Raw genomic sequence first — 25,233 nt, 5'->3', positions numbered from 1 at the left:
TTGATTTCTGTTTTTTGGTCCTCCAGCGCCATCTAGAGGCCTACAGGAACATGCACCGTCTCAGGGATTCTCTCTATCGCCGCTATGCCGCCCTGCTGAGAGACAAGATCCATTCACAAAGATTAAAGCTGCAGCAGAGGTGCGAGACAGCCAGGACGAAGTCAGAGAAGGAAACTAAGCAGGTAACAAACTGTCATCTTCAATTTTTAAGGTTAAACTTTTAAAATAGCCAAAAAGATAGAAGCCATAGACCATTAAGTTGGCAGGGGTATATGAAAATGAATTCATGAAGTTAATCAGCCTTTTGGATCTTACACTCAGAGGTGGAAAGTAACTAAGTACATTTACTCAATTAGTACTTAAGTACTTGTGAGGTACTGGCATTTTACTTGGGAGACTTTATACTTTTACTCCAATACATTTCAGAGGGAAATATTCTACTTTTTACATCACTACATTTATGTGATAGCTGGAGTTACTAGTTACTTTGCAGAATAAGGTTTTACATGCAAAACATGCAATAAGCTCATAAAACATGTTGCACTGTTAGAGTTTAAACAACCCAACAGTATATGGAGCAGGTAGACCTAGAACATTAAAATACTTCTTACAGGTTAATGCATCGATAATTTAACACTCTGAAAGGCAGGTCAGAGGGTCAGATAGTCTGATAGTCACAAAAGTGGGCTCAATTAAAAGTTGAGAGGTTTATCTTTGTAATAATATTTTGTATATGGATGATTTTTTTTCAACTCAGAAGCTGCAGAACCTCACTGTCCCTGATATCCCCCAGCCACCTGTAGAGTTTGCGCTTTGGATCTGTCCTGACAGTGGAGACTTTCAAGCCTCTTTCACTATAGGGTTTTTATTACTTGGCTGCAGAGTGATCAGCTATCTGAAATGAGTGATGAAAAACAAGTTTCCCTCCAACTCCCTTTCCCCAGTTCATTATCAACACTTATGTGTGATCTCTCTCTCTCTCTCTCTCTGTCTCTCTCTCTCTGTTCAGCAGCACCCAATGAGGGTATGACACCATTGCATCTACTCTCTCTCTCTCTCTCTCTCTCCCTCACACACACACACACACACACACACACACACACACACACACACACTACACTACTGTGTCTGGGCTCAAATACACAACCTTGCAAATCAAAGCCCCTCTGTCTCAACTGCCACACCCTCCCATTCTCCCTTACCATAGAGTCTTAGTCATCCTAAAGTGACATGCATATCGTTAACATAATTACAGCTGTAATTAACAACTTAATCCTGCGAGCCTTAAATGTCCCCTGAACAGCATGGACAGTAACATTGTTGAGGAACGTGAAGGTGATACCAGCAGTGCAGCAACTGTTGCATGCATCCACTTTGCTCTACATTCGTACATCTAGTTCAAATGTGAACTTACTGCAAATAAAATGGTGTTATTCTTGTTGCAATTGATGTTTGAGCAATCTTAGCCTTCCCCAGATATTTTTTTTTTGACAGTTTTTTCTTCTTTCCTTCATAAAATCAAAATTCAGCTCCTCACTTGAAAGAGAATGTATTTACGCATTATTCTCCTTCCGCTGTGATTGACTTTGATTTTGACTGTCTTGTCTCTTTGGCTCTGACTGGGTGTGAAAAGAGCAATAAGCTTCAGAGAGGGCCTGCAGAGTTTGATAGAGGGGGTCTAACATGAGAGAGATCCTGTCTTATCTCTCCCCTCCTATAAAAGCCGAGCTTCTTCAGGAGGATGTAATTGTCCTCTCTAATGACTTGCACTTGGGGGGAGACAAAGAGAGCACAATAAAGGACTTTACAGGCCGGCCCGTAGGAATCCTTTGGTTCAAATTGCTGAGCAAATGAAACTGCCCGTTGTTTCCTCAGCGCAGATCGAGAGGCTCTGTCACAGACGCTGAGGTGAGGCAGGACCAAAGCAGGCAAAGGCAAGGACACCTGCTGGGGCCTAATTGGTCCTTGCTGCAGTTAATGGCTTCCTGTGGCTGTGTGTTTACTTCTCATTTGTTCTGTGTGCTCTGTTTCCCAGCCCCTGAAACAAGGGAGCCTCACTTTAAGTCTCTATTCCCACCGCTCTCTGTCTCTGTCCCTCTCTCACTGTCTGTCTGCCTCCTTCCCTTGTCTTCCTTTGCTCAGATACAAAGGAAGTTGGCCTTCTCCGTATTGCAGCACAATGACTCACACCTGAGGTCCCTCCCCAAAACCAGCTATTATCTGGTGGGTCTTGTGTGCTAACTGACAAATATGGAAAAGTACACCTCACTTTCATCCCTGCTGCCATTATATTGTGTTTTTCCCCCCACCATAACATCTTCACACTGTTCTTCTCTGAGATCCTGGACCTTCAGAGCCAATTAGCTCAGCGTGGATGTCTGAAAACACACCGAGACTTAGAGGACTTTTCCAGGTGCATCAACTATAACCAGGGTCCATCACAACTACAGAGAAGTCTTCAGGACATCAGGAGGAAGAGTTGAGTTACATTTTCATATATGACACTCTTATGAGTTCATTCATTGCTTAACATCTTAATAGATCTACTACAGAAAAGCAGGAGATGTATTGTCACTAGTAATGTTAACAATGTAATGTTAACAGTGGTTGGCAGCAGATCTGCAGCTGACTTGGTGACTCAACAGAAGACACGTGGATCACCTAGATTTCCCATCACTGCTGAAGACAGAGGGCATGAGGACCAAGTTTCTCGCTCCAGGTTGTGAATGCCCACACTATAATTCAGCATTTGTTCTCTCTGATTTTCTTGTGTATTGAATATTGCATATTGGTTTATCTGTGGCAGCATGTTTCTGTTGGAGATTCAACATACATTTTGGGTTTACTCCATGCTAGATGTTTTTTGTGTGGCTTCTTCTTTGCACAGTGAGAAGCATTACACAACCTCTTCTTCTCTCTTAAAATCACAATGAAATGAAAAATTACTTTTTCATCGTTAGCTAATTCTCAATATCATAAAGTACACCTACAGTATTTCACAATAAATGCACCAATGTTTTCACAAATTACGACCAGTAGTACCATCATAGCCCGTCATTTCCGAATTTCCCCAAGGGGATTAATAAAGTGATATCTTATCTTATCTAATAGATTCTTAAACAATCCCCCCCTCCACCCCCCTCATATAAAACCTGCAACACGACTGGCAACATGGTACGGTGGTGCAATTTTGTGTGTTCCTATTTGAAGAATTGGGAATTTGTGACAGCTCAAGGTTATGTGCAAAGCACTTAGTCACTTTCCATGTTTATTATGGTCCAACCTGCCCACATTTTAACAGTCCCTCCCCCGTTTTATGTCCTGCCCCACCATCCTGTTTCAACTGGAAATATGCTTCCATATACAATATATTATGGAAGCAAGACATCATCAAAATGCCATTTACTTGTAACTTTTAAGGTTTTTGCCACCAAGCTGTCACAGAAAGGCTGTTTCTGTGGACTGACCCACACGTCTTACTGTTGTGTGAGGTATTAGCGGAGCTGTCACCCCGCCGTGCTGCAGCCGGGGCTGCTGGTGGGCTGAAAGGGTGATGGGATGGGTAGTAGGCTGGTTAAGCCTCTGGTCTAAAGCCTGAGCACTCTGGATCTGTGTTTGCACTGTCCTTCAAGAGCAAACACAGGCTCCACTGGAGGCTTGTTTAGCATGGACCCTCCTGAAGGAGAGCGCTGATTGCTCACGTAGAAGTGAGATGACCAAACACAGTCTGACCCCTCTGTTACGGAGACTCACCTCTCCGGACTGCTGCTCTGACTCCTACAAACATCATGCAGGGGAAAATGTCTTAATTATGTCTTCTACAAAAGAGACGCAGCAATTGGGCCGGTGGTGTCACTTCATGCCAGGCCTGCGAGCAGATGTGGAGGTGTTTGGAGAGTTTATTCTGTTTTAAAGCTTTATGGGCTTCCAGTCAAACACTGCTCTGTTTACCAAAACTGACAGAGATAATCTGAGAGCCTGTTAGACTTTGAGGTTTATTGTGGTTCTACTCGTCAGTAGGTATACAAGTATCATCCTTGCTATTACAAATAATTGAGGTGCAGATGCTTTAGAGGAACCAGTTTAGACCATGTAGTGTGTGGAGATGAGCAGGAGGTGTTGTCTTGGCAGCACTTTGCACTTTTTCCAATTAGGGATAAAATGGATGTATATATCACTTAAAAACCTCTCTTCCTCTTTTTTCTTTTTCATAATTTTACATATTTTTTTCATACTTTTGTCTAGTTATACCTTCAGACAAGATAGGGCTTGGACATTAAGGTGCAGTGAGTTTAATCTTCGCAAACATTTCACAAAAACTGATTTACTGTTGCTGTTGTTGCTGCTATTGATATTATCCACCAAAAAAAAAAAACAGTACTCTCTAAGGCATCTTAATCAGATCTCCTTTAAATTATGGTACCTGTTCATGTCACCCACAGCGTTGTGGTGGTGTGTTTACATGCTGTGAATGTATGGCAGAGCAGTGTCGGCCACTGTCACCCTTGTTGTCAATTAGGGCTGAACTGTGTTTAGTAGGAGCATGTATGATGTTAGTAAGGGCCTGCCACCATGGCCAGCAGCTTGGCTTGGGACATTAGGAGCTTGGTAAGAAGGCTAGTGAAGGCCTCCGCTGACAAGTCTTCCATCGGTGTGAAATCGCACCGCTCCACGGACAAACACGGCAGGACGACGGCCCCCTGTGCCCCCGACCCGGCCGTGCCACAGCACATTCCCCACATCCATGAGAAATACCCAAAATAAAAGCAATTAGAGCTGAAGCCAAAATATGGAGACAGCGCAGACCTTGCTTATGTGCTTTTCGTATATGAATCAGTCTATCTCATCTGTCTTGTTTTATGCCTATTTATATGTGTTGATTATTAGCAGTTATGATTGATTGGACAGTTGAAGCATTAATTTCCTATCTTTATGGCCATTTAGTCATGGTCTCTTCAACATGTTGAATTTCACAAGTATGCATTATAGGTCTGTAAAATTAGATCAGCTATATCTGCTATATATTGACCTCAATAAGTGGAAAAATTACATAAGGCAGGGCTGGTCTAAACCCGCCTTAGCTTGAAGGATCTTACTAAGCAATACTTTCTAAATTAGTGTGTCATCATAGCTTTTCACATTTCCCCTTCTGCAGCTTCATCAGTCTCCACACGCCTACACCAATATGATCTTATATATGAGTGCACAGGTCCACATCCTCCTTCCTCCACCTGCACCCTGTGCAGCTCGTGGGGTTTGTATAGATCTGTTACCTGCTACACCGTCCTGTGAGTAAACGCTCCCTTGCTGAGGAGTCCTCCCCGGAGCCAGTTTGCACCCAGCAGACAAAGTGTGTCGTCACCCGGGTGCGCAGTGTTATCGGGTGTGAGCCGCGCCACACTATGGCTACCCTTGAGAAGTAGCACATCATTAGGAATATATTAACAACCCGACATGTTATGTGCGGGTCACACATCACAGCGGCAAGCGGGCTGAGGCGGAACCAGGATGACACAGAAGATGTTTTAGCACATTTTAGAGGGGTTGTCGTGGTTTTCTTCGCTGTTCCTCAGTACTTTATGATAATCATCCAATGGGTCGTAGTTGTAGAGGGTCTGTGGATCTTTCAGCTGCAAAATGGACCCACTTCTAAGTGTGTGTGTGTGTGTTCCCAGGCCTCCCTCACAGAGCAGCTTGTTAGAGCGAGGGCCTGGTTCGGGGGAGAGTTCGGCTGAGCTGCTCCTCAGCAGCAGCCAGGAGAAGGAAGAAACTGAGCAAATGTTTCCCAAGGTTAGTGTCAAAACCACAGGGGCAGTAATCCCACTTAACAGGGTCGCTGACAGGCAAACACACCTGGAGCAGTTATCGCCCAGCCCTCTCCCCAAATCAACACACATAAACCCACACAGAAAGAATGCACTCTCAGCAGCTAGATACATATCTGCCTTGAAAATCATTATCATGTTGTTTCCTCTGTTAAACTTGGAAGCCCTTTCCCCTCCATCCTTCTAAATCCTCTCCCACGATGGGCAAGTAATTTAGTAAATCCTAACTTTAAGGAACAATGTCAGACTATAATAGCAGTTTATTTTTCAGGGGAAAAAAGTCACGTGGAATTGAATGGTAAGGGGTGATAGAGCCGTGGATTTATAGTAAATAACGACTCAGAGGAGCGAGAAGAGCGGAGATGAGGTGATGCTCAGGTGCTGAGATGGGCATATATGGACAAGCATGCAGGACTCATTTTTCTCTCACCTCCGTGTCAAAATGGGCCCGGGCAAACAGAGGATGAGCCCGGCTGGAGGGAGAGCAGGGGAAGGCAAACAGTGGTCAGACGAGACTGGTCCGAGCCAGCGGGCAGGAGCATTACTCACCCGGCCTCCATGCTGACAGGAGAACATCTCAGATCCACCGCTGCTGCAGGACAGGGCCGTCACCCCTCAGTCTCTGCAGGCTGTGTGTGTGTTTGGAGGGCTCCTATGTGTGTGTGGGAACCTCAGCCACCATCCTGCTGTACCATATAACTCCTATAGCTGAGATTTCTGTTCAAAACTGTCATAAAGATCAGGATTATTCATGCGGTAGTTCTCTCTATGAATTGTATGCTTTCCTATCATCAATCTACAATGCTTTCTTCTTTACCTCACACTAATGTGCATATAGTAATATGTATATGAGCACAAATAGAAGCTTTAAATAGAGGTAAAACAGCTCAAACACAGACTTTAATGGTGTTCTCTAAAATGTTGAAGCTTCTCTGAGTTGCGCCTGGATTATTATTATCCTTTGTGAATGGGGGACCTCCTGGGATAAAGCGCCATGTAGATCAATGCCATTAATTCACAATGCTGCAGTCCCAGGATGCCCCGCATCAGGAAGTGGCCTAGTGTGACAGTTAGCGCTGAGTGGGGGTGTGAGAGGAGGAGAGAGAGGCGCCAAATGGGACACTGGGACTGTGGGAAATGACGCTCACTGTGACACCTCTCACTCTTACACCGTGGCTACCTCACCTCATATACAGCTAAGAGGATTTGTCTTTTTAAACTGTAAAATAATTTATGAAGAAGAAAATGATAAATTAATATATGTGTCACCCACAGATGAAAGTCCCCACATTTGTGACCCTGCAGCCCAACTTTCTAAGGAACTTAAAGACCAAGATGCCACAATTGGTAGGTCAGCCAATGAGTTACTTCTATTAGACTGTGTAGAAGCACAGCAGAGGGATTTTTCATTCATTTTTCTTATTGTCTCTCAAACCAGATTATCCCTGAGATTCCTGAGAAAAGCAGGAAAGCAGAGATTTACCTGAGGCGGCTGAGGCAAATGCATGATGTGTCCTTAACCAACATGGCTTTCTCCCAAAGGTTGGTAATTCAGCAAAAAGGCAGAATAATGAGGCCTAAAGGAGGTGATGCACTAGGTATTTTTTTTGGGTGGTGTAGATGGGCAACACTCACAGCAACAGGCAACAAAGTGAGACTCAAGATCAAAAATCCATTCAAAAGTGTCCTGGCAACAAGATCTTATGTGATTAAAGCTAAATCATCAGAGTTTCCCAAAAAGTTTCCCTGTGTATTGCTGCCTTTAGATTCTGATACGGGAACATAAGGCTGTTACTACTGAGAGACATTGATCGTTCAAGTTATTTCCATAAGCTTGGTGCTTGGTTTTTAGTAACGTTCAAACCAAGTGAGGAGACAGCAGATCAGAAGTATAACGAGGAGCTCTTTCAACTGCTCTTTAAACTGAGTGGGGTTTGTTTTTCTCTGCCTGCTGTGAACTCTGGTCCAGACTGCTGGACAGAGAGAGAGACTCACTGTGCTGGCAGGAGGAGCGGAGCGTCCAAGATTTGGTTAGTAACACAAACCAGCCACAACACAACACAACACCACAGAGCTCTATGGAAGGTTACACATAGCTGCCATACAGTATCTGCCTTTCACGTTTGTTTTTTTTGGAAGCCACCATGGCAACTGTTATTTGGGAAAAGATGTCTTTCACACCGAATAGAATCACCAGCACAGAGTTATTTATGAGCGTGACACTGCAGTATTGCATGTCTGAATTTAAGTCAGTTCATGTTTCAGAAACTTAGTTATCAGTGATGTATCTTTGGACTTGTCCTTTCTTGTTCTCCCATAGGTGCCGTGTGTATTTCCAAGTATTGACTCCAAACAGGAGAGGACAAGCCAAGCTGATCAGCTGCCTCTCCGCCCTCTGAAACAGTCCAGGAGTGGGCAGAGTGACCGACCTCCGTTTCCCCAACACAGGAGCAAAAAGGCCTCTGCAAGGTGCAACAACACAACCATTCAAAGCCCTAATTTTAATTTATATGTGGGAAACCAAAGAGTAATAGTAACTTGTTATATTGTGTGTGTTTTTGGCAGTCACCAGCGTCTTGAGACCGTAGTTTGGGGCACAGCAGCGTGCAGCCGAAAAACACCCGACCCCTTATCCATGGAAGATGTGTGTCAACAAAAGCATGTGGAAGTAAAAAAAAACATTCTCATATGGGATTAGTTTTCTTGAATATTGTAGGACTATTTTAAAATAATCTGTTCTGTCCTTTGTTTAGATAATTGACCATGGATTCAAGCTATGGAGTAACTATACAGAAGACACAGACTACTGAAGATGGAACCAGTAGCATCTCCTTATAGGACTTGACTGTATACTGTTCAATTTATGAATTATTGTATGTGAAAAATAATGTACTCCCTTTGTTCTGCATCATCAATTAATTTTTGTGGAATAGTCAATGTTCTACTGGTTTATCTCTGTTATATAATTCCTAATAATTCTTTTAACATTTTATACAGTATGATACATCATATGGCAAATGTAGTTATTTACAGTCAAAAGACACTAATTAAAAAAAAATCAGCAATACTTCTAATAATAAAACACCATTTATCGACATCAATGCATACATACTTGCTGAGTGCTGCTTTGAACTATGATACGATTTGATACCTGATAATGTTGCTGTGTGTTTTACATGTGATATTTGTAACCTGCAGTTTTCTTATAAATTAAATTTTTTTAGATTACTGTAAGATATAAAATGACATAGCCTACTATTTCTGTCTGAAATGAGCTCTCAAAGTGTCAACGTTTCACTTTAGAAATTATAGAAGTTTTTTTAAATTATTAGTATAAGCAGGTTTTCATTATGGCATTTTTTCTATCCTCCTAATTGGCATGGAGCTAATTACTATCATAGAACTAAACTATAGGTCTACACTTGGAAAGGCGAAATAAAGTTCCAGATTTCGTGAAAATGTCTTAAACTACCCAAACCAATAGTTTGTTGTCCCAGCCAGGACAATGTATGAACACATAAAACAATTTTTTGCCACTTTCTAGTTACAGTCACTCTGAAAAATTGACAAGGCCTGCAACTTTGCGAGTTACAAGTTCAAGAAAACAGAAATAAATCTGGAGCAAAATCAATGGGCTTTCTTACATAGGACGGAATGAAGTTGAAACAGTGGTAGCCTGAAGACCATCCATCGGCCTACGGTTGTTTGGTTTCTGCAGGTGTAGCTTTGATGTAAGTGTCAATATTTACAGATTGAAGTAATAAAGTAGGTTAAACGGCTTTATTCAAAATGCTGTCATCCTGTGGACCTCAATGATATGGCCGCTTTCAGCCAATGGATGACAAGCCCGCAAACATCAAAGAGGAGATGAGCCAACCACCTCTCCTCCAAGCACCCATCCTGAGATGGAGCTCAACTTCAGCCTATATATTTGGAAACTGTTGCTGGAGAATGTCGTTCAGCGTCCTGTTAGAGCTGCATTAGTAAGTTTGGAAACACTAGAAGAGGAAAAGAGATTCTGGAGCAACTTTACTTTCTTCAAGAAGCCCTGTGATTACAACTCTTCAACCCTGGAGCTGTTGGACAGAATGGCCGCAGGCGCCGGCGAGTGTCCCGGGAAGAGCAGCCAGTACCGGGTAGACCACCTCCTCAGTGCCGTGGAGAGTGAGCTGCAGGCGGGCAGCGAGAAGGGCGACCCCACGGAGAGGGAGCTGAAAGTCTCTCTGGATGAGAACGATCTTTGGCAAAAATTCAAGGAACTTACTAATGAAATGATAGTTACTAAGAATGGCAGGTAGGCTCAATTTGCTCACATTTCTAATATATGATTTTATTTTCACTGTGGCGCATAGATAGATAGACAGATAGATAGATAGATAGATAGATAGATAGATAGATAGATAGATAGATAGTAAAAGGCCGGAGTTGCCCTGTAATTTTTTATTTTTTTCCTGTTCAAAAGACTTAACAAAACATGTTATTTTCTGCCATTCTTTTCATCAAGGCGCATGTTTCCCGTGCTGAAAGTGAACGTGTCTGGCTTGGACCCGAATGCCATGTATTCTTTCTTGCTGGACTTCGTGTCTGCGGACAACCACAGGTGGAAATATGTGAACGGGGAGTGGGTCCCCGGAGGCAAGCCTGAACCTCAGACTCCCAGCTGTGTCTACATCCATCCCGACTCCCCGAACTTCGGGGCGCACTGGATGAAAGCTCCCGTGTCGTTCAGTAAAGTCAAACTCACCAATAAACTCAACGGAGGAGGTCAGGTAAGGGGAACAGAGGATACTTGACATTATACAGCCTTGACTTTTTTGTATTTTAAATCCCATATTATAATTTTAAACTAAAATGCACGTGGATGGTATCCATTAGAGGAACTGACCATTTTCTACTTGTTTTGTGTTTCAGATCATGTTAAATTCCTTGCACAAGTACGAGCCACGTATCCACATAGTGCGGGTTGGAGGGCCGCGGAGGATGATTACTAGCCACTCTTTCCCAGAGACACAGTTCATTGCAGTAACTGCGTATCAGAACGAGGAGGTTGGCAGAACCATATTTTTCAATCCAAAATTAATTTCCAACTAATAAGAAAAGCTCTATGTGACACTAAAGTCTTTTTTTGTGCGTGCGTAAAATGTGCGCGTAATTTACGCATAGGGTTTACGCACACTTTTGTTAGTGTTTCTAATATTTTGACTGATAGTAAAGCGTTATCATAATGATTTTCCCGCTATTTTATGTTTTGTTTTTAGATAACTGCTCTTAAAATCAAATACAACCCTTTTGCCAAGGCCTTCCTAGATGCAAAAGAGAGGTAAGAAGAGAATCCTACATTTAGCAGTTTTATTTCACATGGACACATTGATTGATGTCTTCCATATGTATAAAGGTTCAGTATAACAATATCTCGTGGCACCATAATTTCTTTTTTTCCTGCAGAAGTGATCACAAAGACATAATAGAAGATTCCAATGAAAACCAGCAATCAACTTATTCTCAATGTAAGTGGTTTACTGTGGTATTTTCTTCATTCACCTCATTTCATTTCACACTTGATAAGCAACTGTACTCATATGGTGCCATCATTTCTTTTGTCCCCTGTGGATCCAGTGAGTGGCTGGTTTATTCCAGGCACAGGCTCTCTCTGCCCTCCTGCTAATCCTCACAGTCAGTTCGGCAGCCCCCTCTCCCTTTCTTCCTCCCATGGCTGCGAGCGCTACTCCACCCTGAGGAACCATCGCTCTTCTCCCTACAGTAGCACCTACACCCACCGGACCAGCTCCCCCAGTGAGTGTCCTCCACCCTCACCTTCATGCATCCAGGAATTACACTCCTTGCTCCCTGGCTATTAACCACCAACTCAAACAAATGTGGCTGACCGGGGAATGTTTTGCATTCCTCTGGCCTTTGTGTGAGTGAACCCGCAGAGCTGTAAACAGTTGGGCTTCAGACAAGGAATGTATGGACAGAATATTCACACACCTTCAGCTATCACTGTGTAATACTGATATGTCCAAGAAATATACAAGACCAGGCTTCTTCATCATATTCATTTGATTTCTCACAAATATATATGGAGCCAGCAGTGACTTGCACAACTCCTAAACCCCAGTGCTTCTATTTGTGTTGTAGCCGGTTACTCCGATAACTCCTCGGCCTGTCTGTCTATGCTGTCAAGCCACGATAACTGGTCCAGCCTGCAGATGCCATCCCACTCCAGCATGATGCCCATGGCCCACAGCACCACCCCTGCTACCAACTCCAGGTTTGTGGATGTCATTATAATGCTCCTCCTATACGTTCTCACCTTAACTAAGCTCTCCATCTTCTTCCCTCCTTTCTTTTCCATTGCACTTTATAATGTTGCCTCAGATTTATCTTATGCATGAATGCTTCTCTATCTAATATATCATAACTCAATACATATATCTTGTTGATTCAAAACAATTAAAAATATGACGCTAAATAAAATATATCTACATTTTTTAAACTTTGAGCAAGAGTGTTGCCTCTTAAAATTCTAAAACATCCCATGTGGAGATCAATAAGAGGTTTTGTGTCTGTCCCTCTGCAGTCAGTACCCCAGCCTGTGGTCTGTGAGTAACTCGCCCCTGACCCCAGTGTCCCAGACCGGGGGGATGAGCAACAGCTTGAGCTCCCAGTTCCTGCGAGGCTCCAGCAGCCACTACCCCAGCCTCTCCCACTCGGCCACAGTGCCCTCCTCTGGCTCTCCCATGTACGACGGCAGCATAGGCACGGAGGTGCATGACACGGCGCAGTACGACACCTCTCCACACGGGCGACTGCCTTCAGCCTGGACACCTGTTACCCCTCCTTCCCTTTGATGGAAGCACCTCTGCCAACTGCTGTTAGTCTGTAATGGGAGAGAGATGGCATTGAAATGTTTTGAAATGTCCTCTTGTCAGATGTTTGGTCTGCTATCACTTGAAGGAAAAATCAACCCAAAATTAAATAGGCTTGGTCTAATTCAAGATCTTCACATTCCAAGATTCACTTCACCCCAATCCGATTTGAACTAATGAAAAGTAGATTTAATTCTCCATGGGGACTGTAGGTGGGATCAAACTGCAAAGATTCCCACTTTATAGCAGAGGCTTTTGATTTCTTAAACCCAGCCCGTTCTCATCCAACCCTTAAACCCATTTTCTGTCTCAACAAACAACAAAATGAATAGCTATTTGTTTTTGGGTTTTTTTTGGTTGATTTGTCCTTTAAGCTCATCCCATGCTTTTACTCAAGATAGCAGAAACAAATATCTTTTAATGTTTGTAAACCAGAGTACAATTTCTGAATCTGCTTATATTAAGCATAAGCCCAGGATATTCACCAGCAGCATGCAAAAAAGATGTACAATTGAAATATGGATGTATAATTCAAATATGTTCATAGAATTTAAGCATTGTACTGTATATAGTGTAAATGAGTATGTAAATAAATAATATGATGCTTTTTGTACCACATTGAAAGTGTTGAGAATATGAACAAATATTTCCCATATGATTTTGAAAGTGAAATGAATAAGGGAATGTAATGTCAATATTCTGCTATGCAGATGATACACAACTTTCCATATTACATAAAAACCTGCTGAGGTCCCTCAAAAGTTTGTCTTCGAGGCTTACAGCCATGACATTAAGAGCTTGAAGGTAAATTACTTCCATTTACACAATGCAGACTAAACTGAAGTTTGAGCTGTTGGTCAAAAGAAAGTGTCCTCCTCCTATCTCAACAACATACTGTAGCTATTTAAGAAGATCCTGCCATTTCAGGCTGAGTTGTCCAAACATGTCCATTTTGGTCACAGCTCTATCATACTGGCATCATTAGATTGGTTTCTTGTGAAGTATCTGACCAGTCCAAAGTCCTTTTATTTACCTATGTAATAGTAATACTGCTATACTGATCTTACAGTGGGAAATTCCTTCACCATAGAAGCACCGCAAGTGATACAATACACAGAACAATCCAGCATTATCCGGTTTTCTACGTCCTACCTTATCAAGTGCGGTCCAGAGACCACCAGGGGTCCTTGAAGGGGTTCCAAAAGGTCCCCAGCAAAATAAGGAATAGTTTAATTTCACTATCATTTCACTCTCTCACTTTCACTAGCACTACAAGAGCAAGTATAAGGACAACTGTTGTGATCAGAGGTTTCCCTCCCCCTGTGGTTATGACCACACCTACAGTAGACTGTTATATAATTATGTATCATCATATCTTACTACAAAAATGTAAGATGGGGTTTCTTGGATGGTTAACTAAATTAAGTTCAAGTTCATTTATTTATGTAGCCCTTTATCGTGTATCAAAGGACCTTACAGAGAATGAGCCTAACTAGATCTAACTGATCAACAATCAATCATAGAACAGAAGAACATAGCTATATAAGATATCAATGACATACCCTACTAGCCCTAAATATCCAGTAATAGGGCCGGCTATCTCAGCTCATCCCCATGCTCCCTCCATTTTTGAGTGTATTTTGCTCACATGGGTGAGGAATTACATGCATCTGCATCTGTGAAGGAGGGAGTCTGACTACTGGGACTGTATATGATGTGTGTGAACGCCAAGACCCCCTGGCTATCATTAACACCGGAGAATGGCCCTCTCACCCTGCTTCCATTCACAGCTCCTTGTCATAGGGGCAATTTTCTCCAGAAGGATATTTGTCACACGTGGTCATCTTCTGTGTCTGAGATCTGTGATGGCTGTCAATGTAAAGTCAAGCGCATTTTCACTCAGAGGAGTGGCTAGTCACCTCTAAAAACCAGAGATTCGTTGTTGCGTCTACTTAGTTTACTCAGCTAGCACAAATTAAGCAAAATGCAAAATGGTGTAATAATGGAAAAAGGCTAATTTATTCCTTTCATTTGGCTATTTCCCTTTAATTAGTTACAAAGCTTCTTAGCACTGTCCTGTCATGGTGCAAGCCCAGACATGTGTTTTGTTGATTGGGTGAGAAAAATGTATTAAGTCATGTTATTACTGGCATGAAAAGCAAATGACCTTTGGTCTGTTTCTTGTGTGCTGCCTACATTACTGAGACTTGAAACCTTTGTAAAAATGCTTTTAGGTTTCCACATCTTGGAACTTGGTAACCTGTTTTTACCTAAACTTTTTACCTACAACCAAAGTGAACTTTCTAATTCAAAATAATATGAACTTTTTTTTTACCTAAAATTATACATTATTTGTTTTTTATGGCTTAGCTTTACATTATTTGAGCAGTGCAGAGTTCAATGTAGTAAACCGAAGAGTATGGTGGCCCTTCAATGGGAGAAAACCAGCTTCAGGATCCTGGTAACAACATTGATTTTAGTGAATAAACATGGCATTGCCTTCACTGAGGTTGTAACTGCTTGTCTCTCTCTGTGGTGACCGTAACTGTGATGGCAGATAATGTAGGAAGAGACTGTAGGTTGTATAGTCCCACTGGAACACATCTTCTTTTTCACATGTAGGTGCAGTGGAATGAGCCGGTCACGAGCCCTCCGCCCGCTGGAAATGGTACGCATAGAAAACCAAACAAACCAAAACTAATGTCGGCTACTTCTTATACCCATACAGCGGCTTATGAACAAAAATAGAAACAAATGGATTTTAAACACTGTGTTCTGCTCAGCAGTGAACCAAGAAAAGTTTTTGACTTAGAAAAATATTGCTTGAATTTCAAATAGAAAATGGGTACTTCAGACTGACTAATTCCTCTTCAGTCACCATATAAACTAGCCTGGATCCACCATGGATTGACTTGGGCATGTGACCAGGGGCCGGGACCTTTGAGCCTAGGGGTGCCATGTATGTGGCAGTAAAAACAACTTGCCTTGGAAAGACATTTGTGCATAGAAAAAAAATAAACATGCCCAGAAAGCCCAGAAGGGCTGCCAAAAGAAAACTGAAAAAGGAAAATGATGCAGCAACAAAATTATGCTGAAGCAATTGTGAAACATCCTACTACTGATCCTCTTGTCTCTTCATCTGTGGTTGACACTGATGTGTCTAAACCATCCAAGGCTCCAATTTAGTCAACCAACAGCCTCAAATCCCACTGCGCTTGTGAAGGAGCACTCCACAGTTTGTGGAGTTGTTGTAAGATGTCTTCAGAGTCTGTAATCAAGCAAGCTATGACAGCCTCAGCTAAAGTTGCTATTGTGCAACCTCCCTCTTCAAATTCTCTCACCATTAAGCAGACTGCCAAAACCAACAAGATAAATCCAAACAACTCACATCTGCCTTTATGAGTGCCCGCGCCACCACAGCTACACTGTGTGACCTGGTGCCAGAGGGATGATTTTAAGCAGCTTGTCAAAGCAGACCAGGAAAATAGTGCACAATTTCCCATCTGGGTCCTATTGTCACCACATCTGTGATATCAATTGAGAAACTTCCAAAATGTATTTCAGTAAAGTGGCCTCAGAGGTTCTACTGAGATGTCTGCCACAGTAATTCAGGAAGTCATTGCACAACTGCTCCTGTGGATCCTCTTGCCACCTAAACTCAATGCAATAGAGGATTCCACGCCTTGTAAAGCTGGTGAGGAAGCCTCCCATGTTGCCCATAAACAAGCTGTCAAAGCAAGTCCAGACTCCTTCGCAACATTTAATATCTGATGGATTGTTGTCCCACTACAGTTTCAGATGTAAAAGAGGTTTCCACAGCTACACAGTTTGAGTTGGCCTCAGACGTTGATATCAAGCTTGCTGCCACAGCAGACCAGGATCAGACAAGACCTCAACATCCCACTTCTGGATCTATGGACTCTTTTCTCTCCACATCCAGTACCATAGCTAAACAGTGTGAATTGGCCTCAGAGGCTGTTAGCAAGCAGAACTGCCACAGCACACCAGGATCCAGTTGTCTACCTCTGAGCCCTTCAATCCTGTTGCTATCACAACTGTACTGTAATCATAGGATTGGATTGGACCAGTGTACCATGAGGTAGTTATACTGAATATGATGAAATGCATGAAATGACTTATGAACATTATACAGTATGACAAACAACATATTGGAGCTTGTGCTTGGAGTAGGAAGACAGGGGGGACAGGGTGATGCTTTTGATTACTTATGGTTATGAACCACCGAGCTTCCTCAGTTGCCACAGGAAGAACATTGTTGGACTTAAAGCAGTAGATGTTCTTGTCCCATCTGATGGTATTGGTGATGGTCGACCCTGGGACCTTGAGTGACTCAGCTATGGTTACTGTTTAGCCGCTGATCTCCAGGTGGTGATGAGCACCTGGGTTCTGGGTTCCTAGACAAGTTAATCTTCATTTACACCATTTTCCAGCTCCAGATTGTTGCTGGCAAACCATGATGTGAGGTGGTCTACCTCTCTCCTGTATGTGTACTCACCATTATTGGTGACGAAGCTCACCAGGATGGTGTTATATGCAAATTTAAACAGCTTGATGGACAGGTGGCAGAAGGTACAGTCATTGGTGTACAGTCAATATAGAGGAGGGAAGATACTACAGATCCTTGTGGTCCACTGGCGGTCACAGGGAGGGGGGTAAGACAGCTCTTCATCACATTAACTGGCTTATGTGTGTCATGAAGTCACATGAACACCCAGAGACCAGCTGGAGTAGTTTGCTGGTCTTTCTGGGATTATGATGCCGAATGCAGAGCCGAAGTCAACAAACAGAATCCTGACAGGACCTAGAGGTGTCCCGCTGTTGACTGCATCTGAAATAGTGCCAGATACACAATGGTATTCATTATGACTGAGGTCAGAGCCTCTTGCCTGTACTGAGACAGGCAGCCTTGTCCTTGTTGGGCACAGGAGCAGTGGTGGATGAGGTGAAGGATGCAGGGACTCTGCTTGTGGACCAGCAGCAGTTGAAGATGTTGGTGCAGAGCAGGACATTCCATCAGGCCCTGCAGCGTTCCTGATGTTTTTCTACCAAAAACATTTCATTTTTCTCTGATGTGTATCTATACGTAGTCAGAGATTGATATGAATTTCATCATTAGTAGGAATAGAAAACTATCTATTGCTCAGTTCAATGAGAGCATATTTGAGCCCTTTTCAGTTTGATTAAGACTTGTTTCTCCCTCATTCTGCTTTGCTTGAGTTGCTTGAGTTGAATTGCTTTGCCTTTTAGACCAAACTAGTTGATGCTTTGTAACTCATAGATTGTTGCAGTGACTCTTTTGTTCCTTTTCTTTTGAGCAAATGGTGCTTGTTTTTGTTTTTATGGAATGTTGCAACAATGTTTTAAAAGTTGAAAGGGCAAACTTATAGGCATTCATTTTCCTGAGATACTATATTTTAACACTACTTATGATTTTTCGGTAGATGGCAGAAGAATATACATGCTATCTCCAGGGTAACAATCCCTGACAAAGATGTCCTGTCTGATGTCCCAGCTGGTCATAACGCATGCCAAGACCATTTTCCCTCAAAATGTCCTGATAGAAATGCTCTGTTCAATGTACGGCTGTGTTTTGCCTGTCATAAACTGCAATTTTATATATTTTCTAAACTAAAGCTGAGGAAAATATGATTTTCACCATTTCTGGCATGATGTCTTTAACTTCCACCAGTGCAACAGGAGACATTTCTCTTTACAGTGTAGTCATGAAATTTGCCTGACGTTTTTGTGTTTTAGCTCGGTTTGTATTTGCACTTTCAAGGAGGCGCATGTTGGTGAAACCATGTCTGGAAACTTTCTGTAACACCGCAACCAAGTTTCTGAGAGAGAGAAATAGGACGACATTAATAAGTATACAGTGTATTTGTATATTCAGACATGCAGTGACGCAAAGTACAGGGCAGTAGAGCTGGAAGAGTGGAAGAAAGGCATTATGGCTGAACTAAAGCGAGCCCAGCCAATGGGTACAAGAGCCCATTCAGCCCAGAAGATCAAGGTCAGCTTGTAAAGACATCATTACATCCTCCCCCTCATACAAACAGCAGCCACAGACGGAGAGGAAGGAGCAGACATCTAATCCAGTAAGTCAAATAAATACACATCTGACTGATTCAGACATCTCTATGAACATCTGTCTGTCAACTCAACTCTGAAACTCTCTCAACTTTGAAACTGACTATTCATGCACATCTGTGTGACAGGAGACAACAGCATGCCGGGTGCAATGATACAGAGTATTATCTGTGACGTAACTGGTGATAATAACTGAAAAAATGGGACTATATTTCCTCATTTCTGGGTGGCTGCATGTGCCTCCAATACAAACATTGGTCTTGGAGTTATTTTATCAAAATAGACTTATCTAATCACACATAACTGAGTACTTACAGTAAAAAAAAGAATATGTGTTATGATCAGTATGGTGGCGATCCAGGTCCAATAATCTACTATTGTAAAGTGGAGGGGTTAGGGTAATAATAGATACATCTGTACATAGAAAATTGGTAAAGAATATTAATCATCATCATATTGCTGAATGACCTACAAACACAATTCCAGTCTTTGTAATGGGCTATATGACACATAATTATCTGTGCCATGTCGTTTTGTTCTAAAACATAAAATTAAAAGCAAGGAAAGATAATGGGACATCTATCAAAAAAAAAATCTAAAAAGCCTTGAAGGCAGGGTATTTCTCTGAGCCTAATAATCCCATTATGATCCTATTGAAAAAAATAAACCCTCTGTCAAAGCAGGGAGCATTGACGCAAGCATGTCTTGACGTCAGTAGCTGCAGTGAATGAGGGACGGGAGGGGGGAGCTGGAGAGAGAGAGAGAGAGAGAGAGAGAGAGAGAGAGAGAGAGAGAGAGAGAGTGTGAGAGAGAGAGAGAGAGAGAGAGAGAGAGAGAGAGAGAGAGAGAGAGAGAGAGAGAGAGAGAGAGAGAGAGGCGTGTTTGCCTTCAGAAAATACCACGAAATACCAGCGTCATTGGCATAAATGCAACTGTAGCCCTTTGCAAGAAACCGCCGTGGATATACGCATGGATGCACAAAAAAAAAGAAAGAAAAAAACACTCCAATTGCTTCAGCTGCATTTTGATTTCAAAACTCTGGCCCTAACAATGAACTGACACATTTTGGGTAATACTATAGGTGCTGCACTGGAAATCTAAACCAGATGTAGTAAATGGAATATGATCCACTGACCCGGGAGTGTTCATAAATAAATCAGCATATGAGAGAAAGGGGGGGAGGGGGGGGGGGGGGTGCTCAACTGGTGTCAGCCACCTATCTGTGGCTTTTCTCAGGAAGAATGAATAGGTGACAGTATAATTCACTGCTAATGTGAGAAAGTATCATCTGCCAAATCTATGCAATGTTTATCCCATTGATTATCTCTCAAAAGTCCCAAGTACACATAGTTATTGCTAAATGGACAGAGTATTGGAAGCTACAGTGACCTCATTTTTTTTAAGCTATAGTGACCTACATTTTTTGTTCGTATTTGTGTTAAGGGGGCAGGTGCTTTGCAATATGGCACATGGATCTGAGTCGACCAGAGGGGGAAAAACAATTTGTAAGACAGACCGGTGGCGTCATTGCCCCCCTCTATAGTAGCGCGCGTAACACCAGTCATTCTGCTGGACCGTTTATTTACAGCTTATTCTCAAGTTGCTCCGTGCCTCCTGCAGACTGAAGTGCAGACAATAAAGAAACCTGTTCGTCGAAGTTTGTGTCCTCCTGTAACACCATGCATGTTTGGTCGATTTGTGTTTCCCTGGCACCTGGATTGGGAGGTTTTGCGCAAGAACTGTCAAAGACAACTAGAGTATTTTCTACACATCGCTGGACTGATGGTGTTGTAAAAGAGAAGGTATTGTACCGCGCACTCCCCCTATACTTCTACGGCACAGCGTATCCAAATATTCGCTGGGGTGGGATTCTCTCTTCCTCCACAGATGTTGCTGGAAAGCATTTGCTATCCACCACTTAGTGTGCGTGTCAAATGTTGCCAAAGGGACGCACATTAAGGTTTTGGCGTACTTCGGAGGGCAGACCACGTCCAGTTAATCTCAGTTTACATTGGCCTATACTCTTCGAGATACCCAAGAGTTCCCGTTGTGTCGGCTGTGCGTCATCCATGCCTGATTAGACTTGTAGTCTGACGTCGCCAAGAACTATCCAAGCAAAATACCGCGTGTAATACTGAAAATTAAAATAGATTTTTTTTGTGAAGCAACACCGTCCGGAATGACGAAGGGGAGCTTTTCTGAAAGACGTGGATCAACAAGTTGCCTCCAGTGCGTAATTTCCATTTGAGCACGGTTCAGCATAATCCGCGACACACGTGATCGACAAATCACTTCAGCTGTAAATATTTCTCATTTTGTCAAGAGAAATAAGCCCCTTTCTGTCTGTGGAAACACATCTTGTCCGATCACGGCTGGATTCAGCTGGTCCTGCAGGCTGACCGTCTCCATGCCTCACTGCGTCTCCAGATGCCGGCTGTCCGCCACATGGTAACTTTGCGCACACAGCACGCTGGAAAGAGGACATACAGAGAAGGGATCTGAATGAATGGGACTGAGATTTATTCGCATTTCTCTTCTCGCCTCCCCCTGACAGTTGTATGTGTTGTATATCCCGCCGGTTGAAGGTATCTTACGTTATCGGCCTAGATCGATTCAGCGGTGGATAGATACATCATTCAAATAGGGAGCAGCAAATGTCGAAGAAACGGAAAAGTCCTGACGACCACGGCGTCGAAGAATCCCCGCCTGCAGGATGCAGCGACCAAGGTAAGGAGTCACGGTCGGAAATGTCAGTGTGAAAGTTGAACTACAGTGTAGCCCAGAGTGCAGGTATGTGGGATCCTCCGGGACCGAATTAAAGAATTCGTATAGACTTCTATGGACTAGAGAGCAGTGTGATCAATATTTGTGAACATGGACAGCAGTTCTCTCCCAGAGCCATGAGACTCAAGAGCCAAGAGCCAAGAGTGCCAAGACCTGCTCATGTCATCAGGGTGCACAGCCTCTAGCTGCTCTATTGACAACAACGACTTTATGGATTCATATACTGTTTGTGCCTCAGCCTATGGTCATAAAAGTATCCTTATCCTCAGAAAACCATCTTCCTTATTGATGCTGATTACTTTTCTATCATCTCCTATAAATTCTCAGTGGAAATGCATTAGTGTGGCATTACATTAAGGTGCAGAACAGTCTGCTCAGTCATTTCTGGTTACAGGAGGCAGTGTACTCTTCACTTAAATGCAAATTATCGTAAGGCACTGTGTATCAGAGTTATGGAGGCTGGTTCTACTACTCTTTACCGAGGAAGCTTGATTGGTAGCATGGCTGTCTGTCATTCTGGCAAAAACAGACCTGTGGATAGCAAAGCCGTATTGGACCATACTGTTATTAATGACATATAGGCTACAGTAGCTTATAATGCTGGTGCCATTTCCACCTATATTGCATAACTGAGTCCAGTTTTTATGATGGAGTTAATTTTGTGATGAGCAGTGATGCAGTTTAAAACTATGGCCTCCATTCAGTGATCATCATAAGGCTAACAATCCCCTGTATAAAAGCATTACATCATGCTTTATTTTCCTTAAAAGACTATATCCTCATATAACTTACATCCATTTGATACTACTTACTATGGTGCATACCATGAATTTAGATAATCAAAATGTGGGTGAACTGAGTCCAGGTGGGTTTAGCCTCCACTGGAGGAGTGAGTATAGCACAGTTGAAAAGGTTGGTTCAACTCGTCCCTTGGTTGAAATACAAGCCTTCCTCTAATTAAAGAGATAGCCTTTGAAATACCTTGATTGGCACTGTGGCTGTTTATCATGCTGGCAAACACCTGACAGGAGCTGTGAGTTCAAGGCCAGGAGAAGCTTCACCATGGAGGCAGTGTAGTGCATGAACGGTACAACTGTAGCAGTAGAAATGGCGTCCATGAGGACTAGACGTCTGTGGTGTTCCCTTTTAATTGCATCACATTATGGTGAGGTTAAAAATTCATAGACATGACGCCACGTTCGTTTCTCATGTGGGTATTTGTAAAGTGCTTATCAGTAATTCAGCATTTATACATCATTTACTTCTCTTTCACTTTCTATCTGTATTACAACAGGTTGAACTCATTACTGAAGCTTATCATATAGCCCTGTTTCACACCTTGATAATACCACTCTTACAAGCCTCAGTATAACCTTGCAGTGGGAGTACTGTTCGCTACTACAGTATACGTATACTGTATGTGGCATTTGTCAGGTCGACAGTGTTGTTGGATTGTTTGCACACAACATGTGACCCGTCAGCATCAGAGTCGGTGGCTCTGCGTCTTCTTGGGTGTGAGCCCAAACGAGAGTTTCCCTTGGCTAGCACGGAAGGAGGACCGGGCGCTTCCTTCCCCCACTGTGCCTGGCATCTGTGACTACTTAGGGGGTCTACTCTGCTCCCCCTCCCACTGAAGTCATGCCATACTGCAGGCTTCACTGTCACATGCAAGCCTCGCCCCGCCTTGAGATACAAATTGATTCTCAAAGCAGATCTCGTCTTTAAACGTTAAAATTTAATTTGAGCAGTAGGCTTTTTATACACAATCAAGACTCAGAGGATGCACCTCTTAAATTTAGAATATTATTCAAAGCTTATTACATTGTGGACAATTTAGTGACTCGTGAAGGAAGCATGTATGAGCTGATACTGAGAATATTACTTTTGACAAAAATCCTATTTGTTAAAGTGGGGCAGTGATGCATAATCTTTTGCATATCTACAGAGCATCTGGTGCAGGTTACCACTTATAATATGGGTTTAATACCCCAGAGTAATCATCTGGTATATCCAAGATAAACCCATCATGATGATGATGAGTGGATCTGGCTTGCAACTGTATTAAGTAGCCTAAATGCTAAAAACAAAATGCATTCAAAACCAGCTTAAAATTGAATCAAAGTAGCAAAATTGGATTCAGAGCTGCTGGAGGAAGATGAGTGCTGTTACAAAAAGCATAGGAGTTCTATAAAGACATGATCCATCCGTGCATTACATCATGAACAGGATCTGGAAACCAGCACTTGTGCTTTCACTATTCACTACGGCCTTGCACTGTTACTGTCGCTGCCTCATTCACCGCTGCCTCGGAGTACTCAAGCTTGTATTTTCTCATGGAGATCGTTTTTGTTCACTCTGATATCCACGGCCAGGCCAGGAGAGGAGGCATAGAAATGGGGGCATTGAGATTCATATCAGGACCACAAAGCGTTTATTGTCTTGCCTCTTGGTGTGCAGCCTGGACCTGTCGATTACAGGACCACTCCTGGTTGCACAGAGGGCCTCTCCCCTGCTCTCCCCTGCTCTCCCCTGCTCTCCCCTCCACCACTGGCCAGCAGCCTCCAGCCGTACCCACAGATCAGCTCTCGCCTTTACAGTGTGATACCAGGGCCAAACTGGACACTAACAGCACAAACACAATGACCGGCCACATGTGATGACTCTCTTGATCCCATGCACACTGAGTGATTCCTCAATCCATTGCTGTTTTCAATTAGTATTTGAATCAGAAACACCTGGCAAGCTAGCCCAAGTTACATCAGTTTTCTGCAGTCTAGCTGAAATGAACTGAGAGTCTTGGTTCTTGTAGTGAGAGCTCAGAGTGTCTCGCCCCTTTCCCCCGTTCCTAATTGATGAAGTGGCTTTGGTCATGTGGACAGTAGGGCTGTAACGATTACCAAACTCAACACCATGGCAGTAAGGGATTTGGCCCTGGGTTTCCCGCAAATGTGTACGTCTGAAATGAAGCCATCCTACAATAATAATCAAATAAAATAATATCATACAAGCATAAGAATAGATAAACACATAGGTACCCTAACAAGTAACAAAATTAATTTGTTTCCATGTCCAGGTTTAGAAAATATATTTAAAAAATATATCCGTGTACAATCCAGGTTTATAATTTTAACAAAACATAAGTGGAATTTAAATGGAGAAAGGTCATAAAATAGCTCAAATGTGTCTGTATAATAATGGCAAAAAGATTCACCAGATATAAGATAAATAATAAAAAAAAATGGTGAAAAAAAAAGCAATGGCCACTTAAAAATGTTCACAGCTGTTTAAAAAGGGTGATAAAAACATCAGAATTTAAAAAAAAAAAGCTACAGGGAGGGAGTTGATGGTGGGTGGCAGGATAACATTTTGAATGTGTCATCTTTGTTTTCGTGCATCTCAGCCTTTAGAGCAAATGGCTGCCATACACTGCCTACTAAAACAATGGAGACGCTCCCACCTCATTAACAATACGTTAAGAAGAACATTACAAAATGGCATGCCACTCACTGGAACAAAAAGGCACTGTTCCTCCGCAGCAGAGGATCAGTTTGTTCAAGGCCAGTTAGTTTTCCTCTCTTATTTTGCATTCACCCATACTGTAATATATCTTTTGAGAATATAGTTCCAGATCGGTTTGTCCTAAT

The 25,233-nt window shown here is 42.6% G+C and overlaps 2 protein-coding genes across 2 annotated transcripts; both read left to right on the top strand.

The window, feature by feature from the left end:
* Positions 1-132: 132 nt before the first annotated feature.
* LOC144542376 (uncharacterized) lies at positions 133-8,777 on the top strand. Its single transcript, XM_078288892.1, has 11 exons — positions 133-182; positions 2,143-2,223; positions 2,340-2,478; positions 2,605-2,719; positions 5,676-5,790; positions 7,101-7,172; positions 7,264-7,367; positions 7,795-7,855; positions 8,146-8,294; positions 8,391-8,493; positions 8,579-8,777. Coding segments are annotated over exons 3-11 (777 nt in total). The 5' UTR covers positions 133-182; positions 2,143-2,223; positions 2,340-2,477; the 3' UTR covers positions 8,636-8,777.
* A 1,136-nt stretch (positions 8,778-9,913) lies between these two features.
* Positions 9,914-12,718, top strand: tbxtb (T-box transcription factor Tb). Its single transcript, XM_071898026.2, has 8 exons — positions 9,914-10,119; positions 10,330-10,594; positions 10,737-10,871; positions 11,084-11,145; positions 11,271-11,332; positions 11,442-11,618; positions 11,964-12,096; positions 12,406-12,718. Exons 1-8 carry the CDS (start codon positions 9,914-9,916, stop codon positions 12,674-12,676), a joined length of 1,311 nt encoding a protein of 436 aa, XP_071754127.1. The 3' UTR covers positions 12,677-12,718.
* Positions 12,719-25,233: the final 12,515 nt, after the last annotated feature.

Source organism: Centroberyx gerrardi, chromosome 15, assembly GCF_048128805.1.
Source record: "Centroberyx gerrardi isolate f3 chromosome 15, fCenGer3.hap1.cur.20231027, whole genome shotgun sequence".
NCBI classification, from domain to species: Eukaryota; Metazoa; Chordata; class Actinopteri; order Beryciformes; family Berycidae; genus Centroberyx; species Centroberyx gerrardi.
Note: the sequence above shows the minus strand (reverse complement) of the source record. Positions and strands in the feature narration are given on the sequence as shown.

Coding starts and splice junctions, on each gene's coding strand:
- LOC144542376 (XM_078288892.1), top strand. Junction 7,856..8,145: donor AGCGGAGCGTCCAAGATTTG/GTTAGTAACACA, acceptor GTTCTCCCATAG/GTGCCGTGTGTATTTCCAAG. Junction 8,295..8,390: donor AGCAAAAAGGCCTCTGCAAG/GTGCAACAACAC, acceptor TGTTTTTGGCAG/TCACCAGCGTCTTGAGACCG.
- tbxtb (XM_071898026.2), top strand. CDS start 9,914: ATGGCCGCAGGCGCCGGCGAGTGTCCCGGGAAGAGCAGCCAGTACCGG. Junction 10,595..10,736: donor AACTCAACGGAGGAGGTCAG/GTAAGGGGAACA, acceptor TTTGTGTTTCAG/ATCATGTTAAATTCCTTGCA. Junction 11,619..11,963: donor CCACCGGACCAGCTCCCCCA/GTGAGTGTCCTC, acceptor TTTGTGTTGTAG/CCGGTTACTCCGATAACTCC.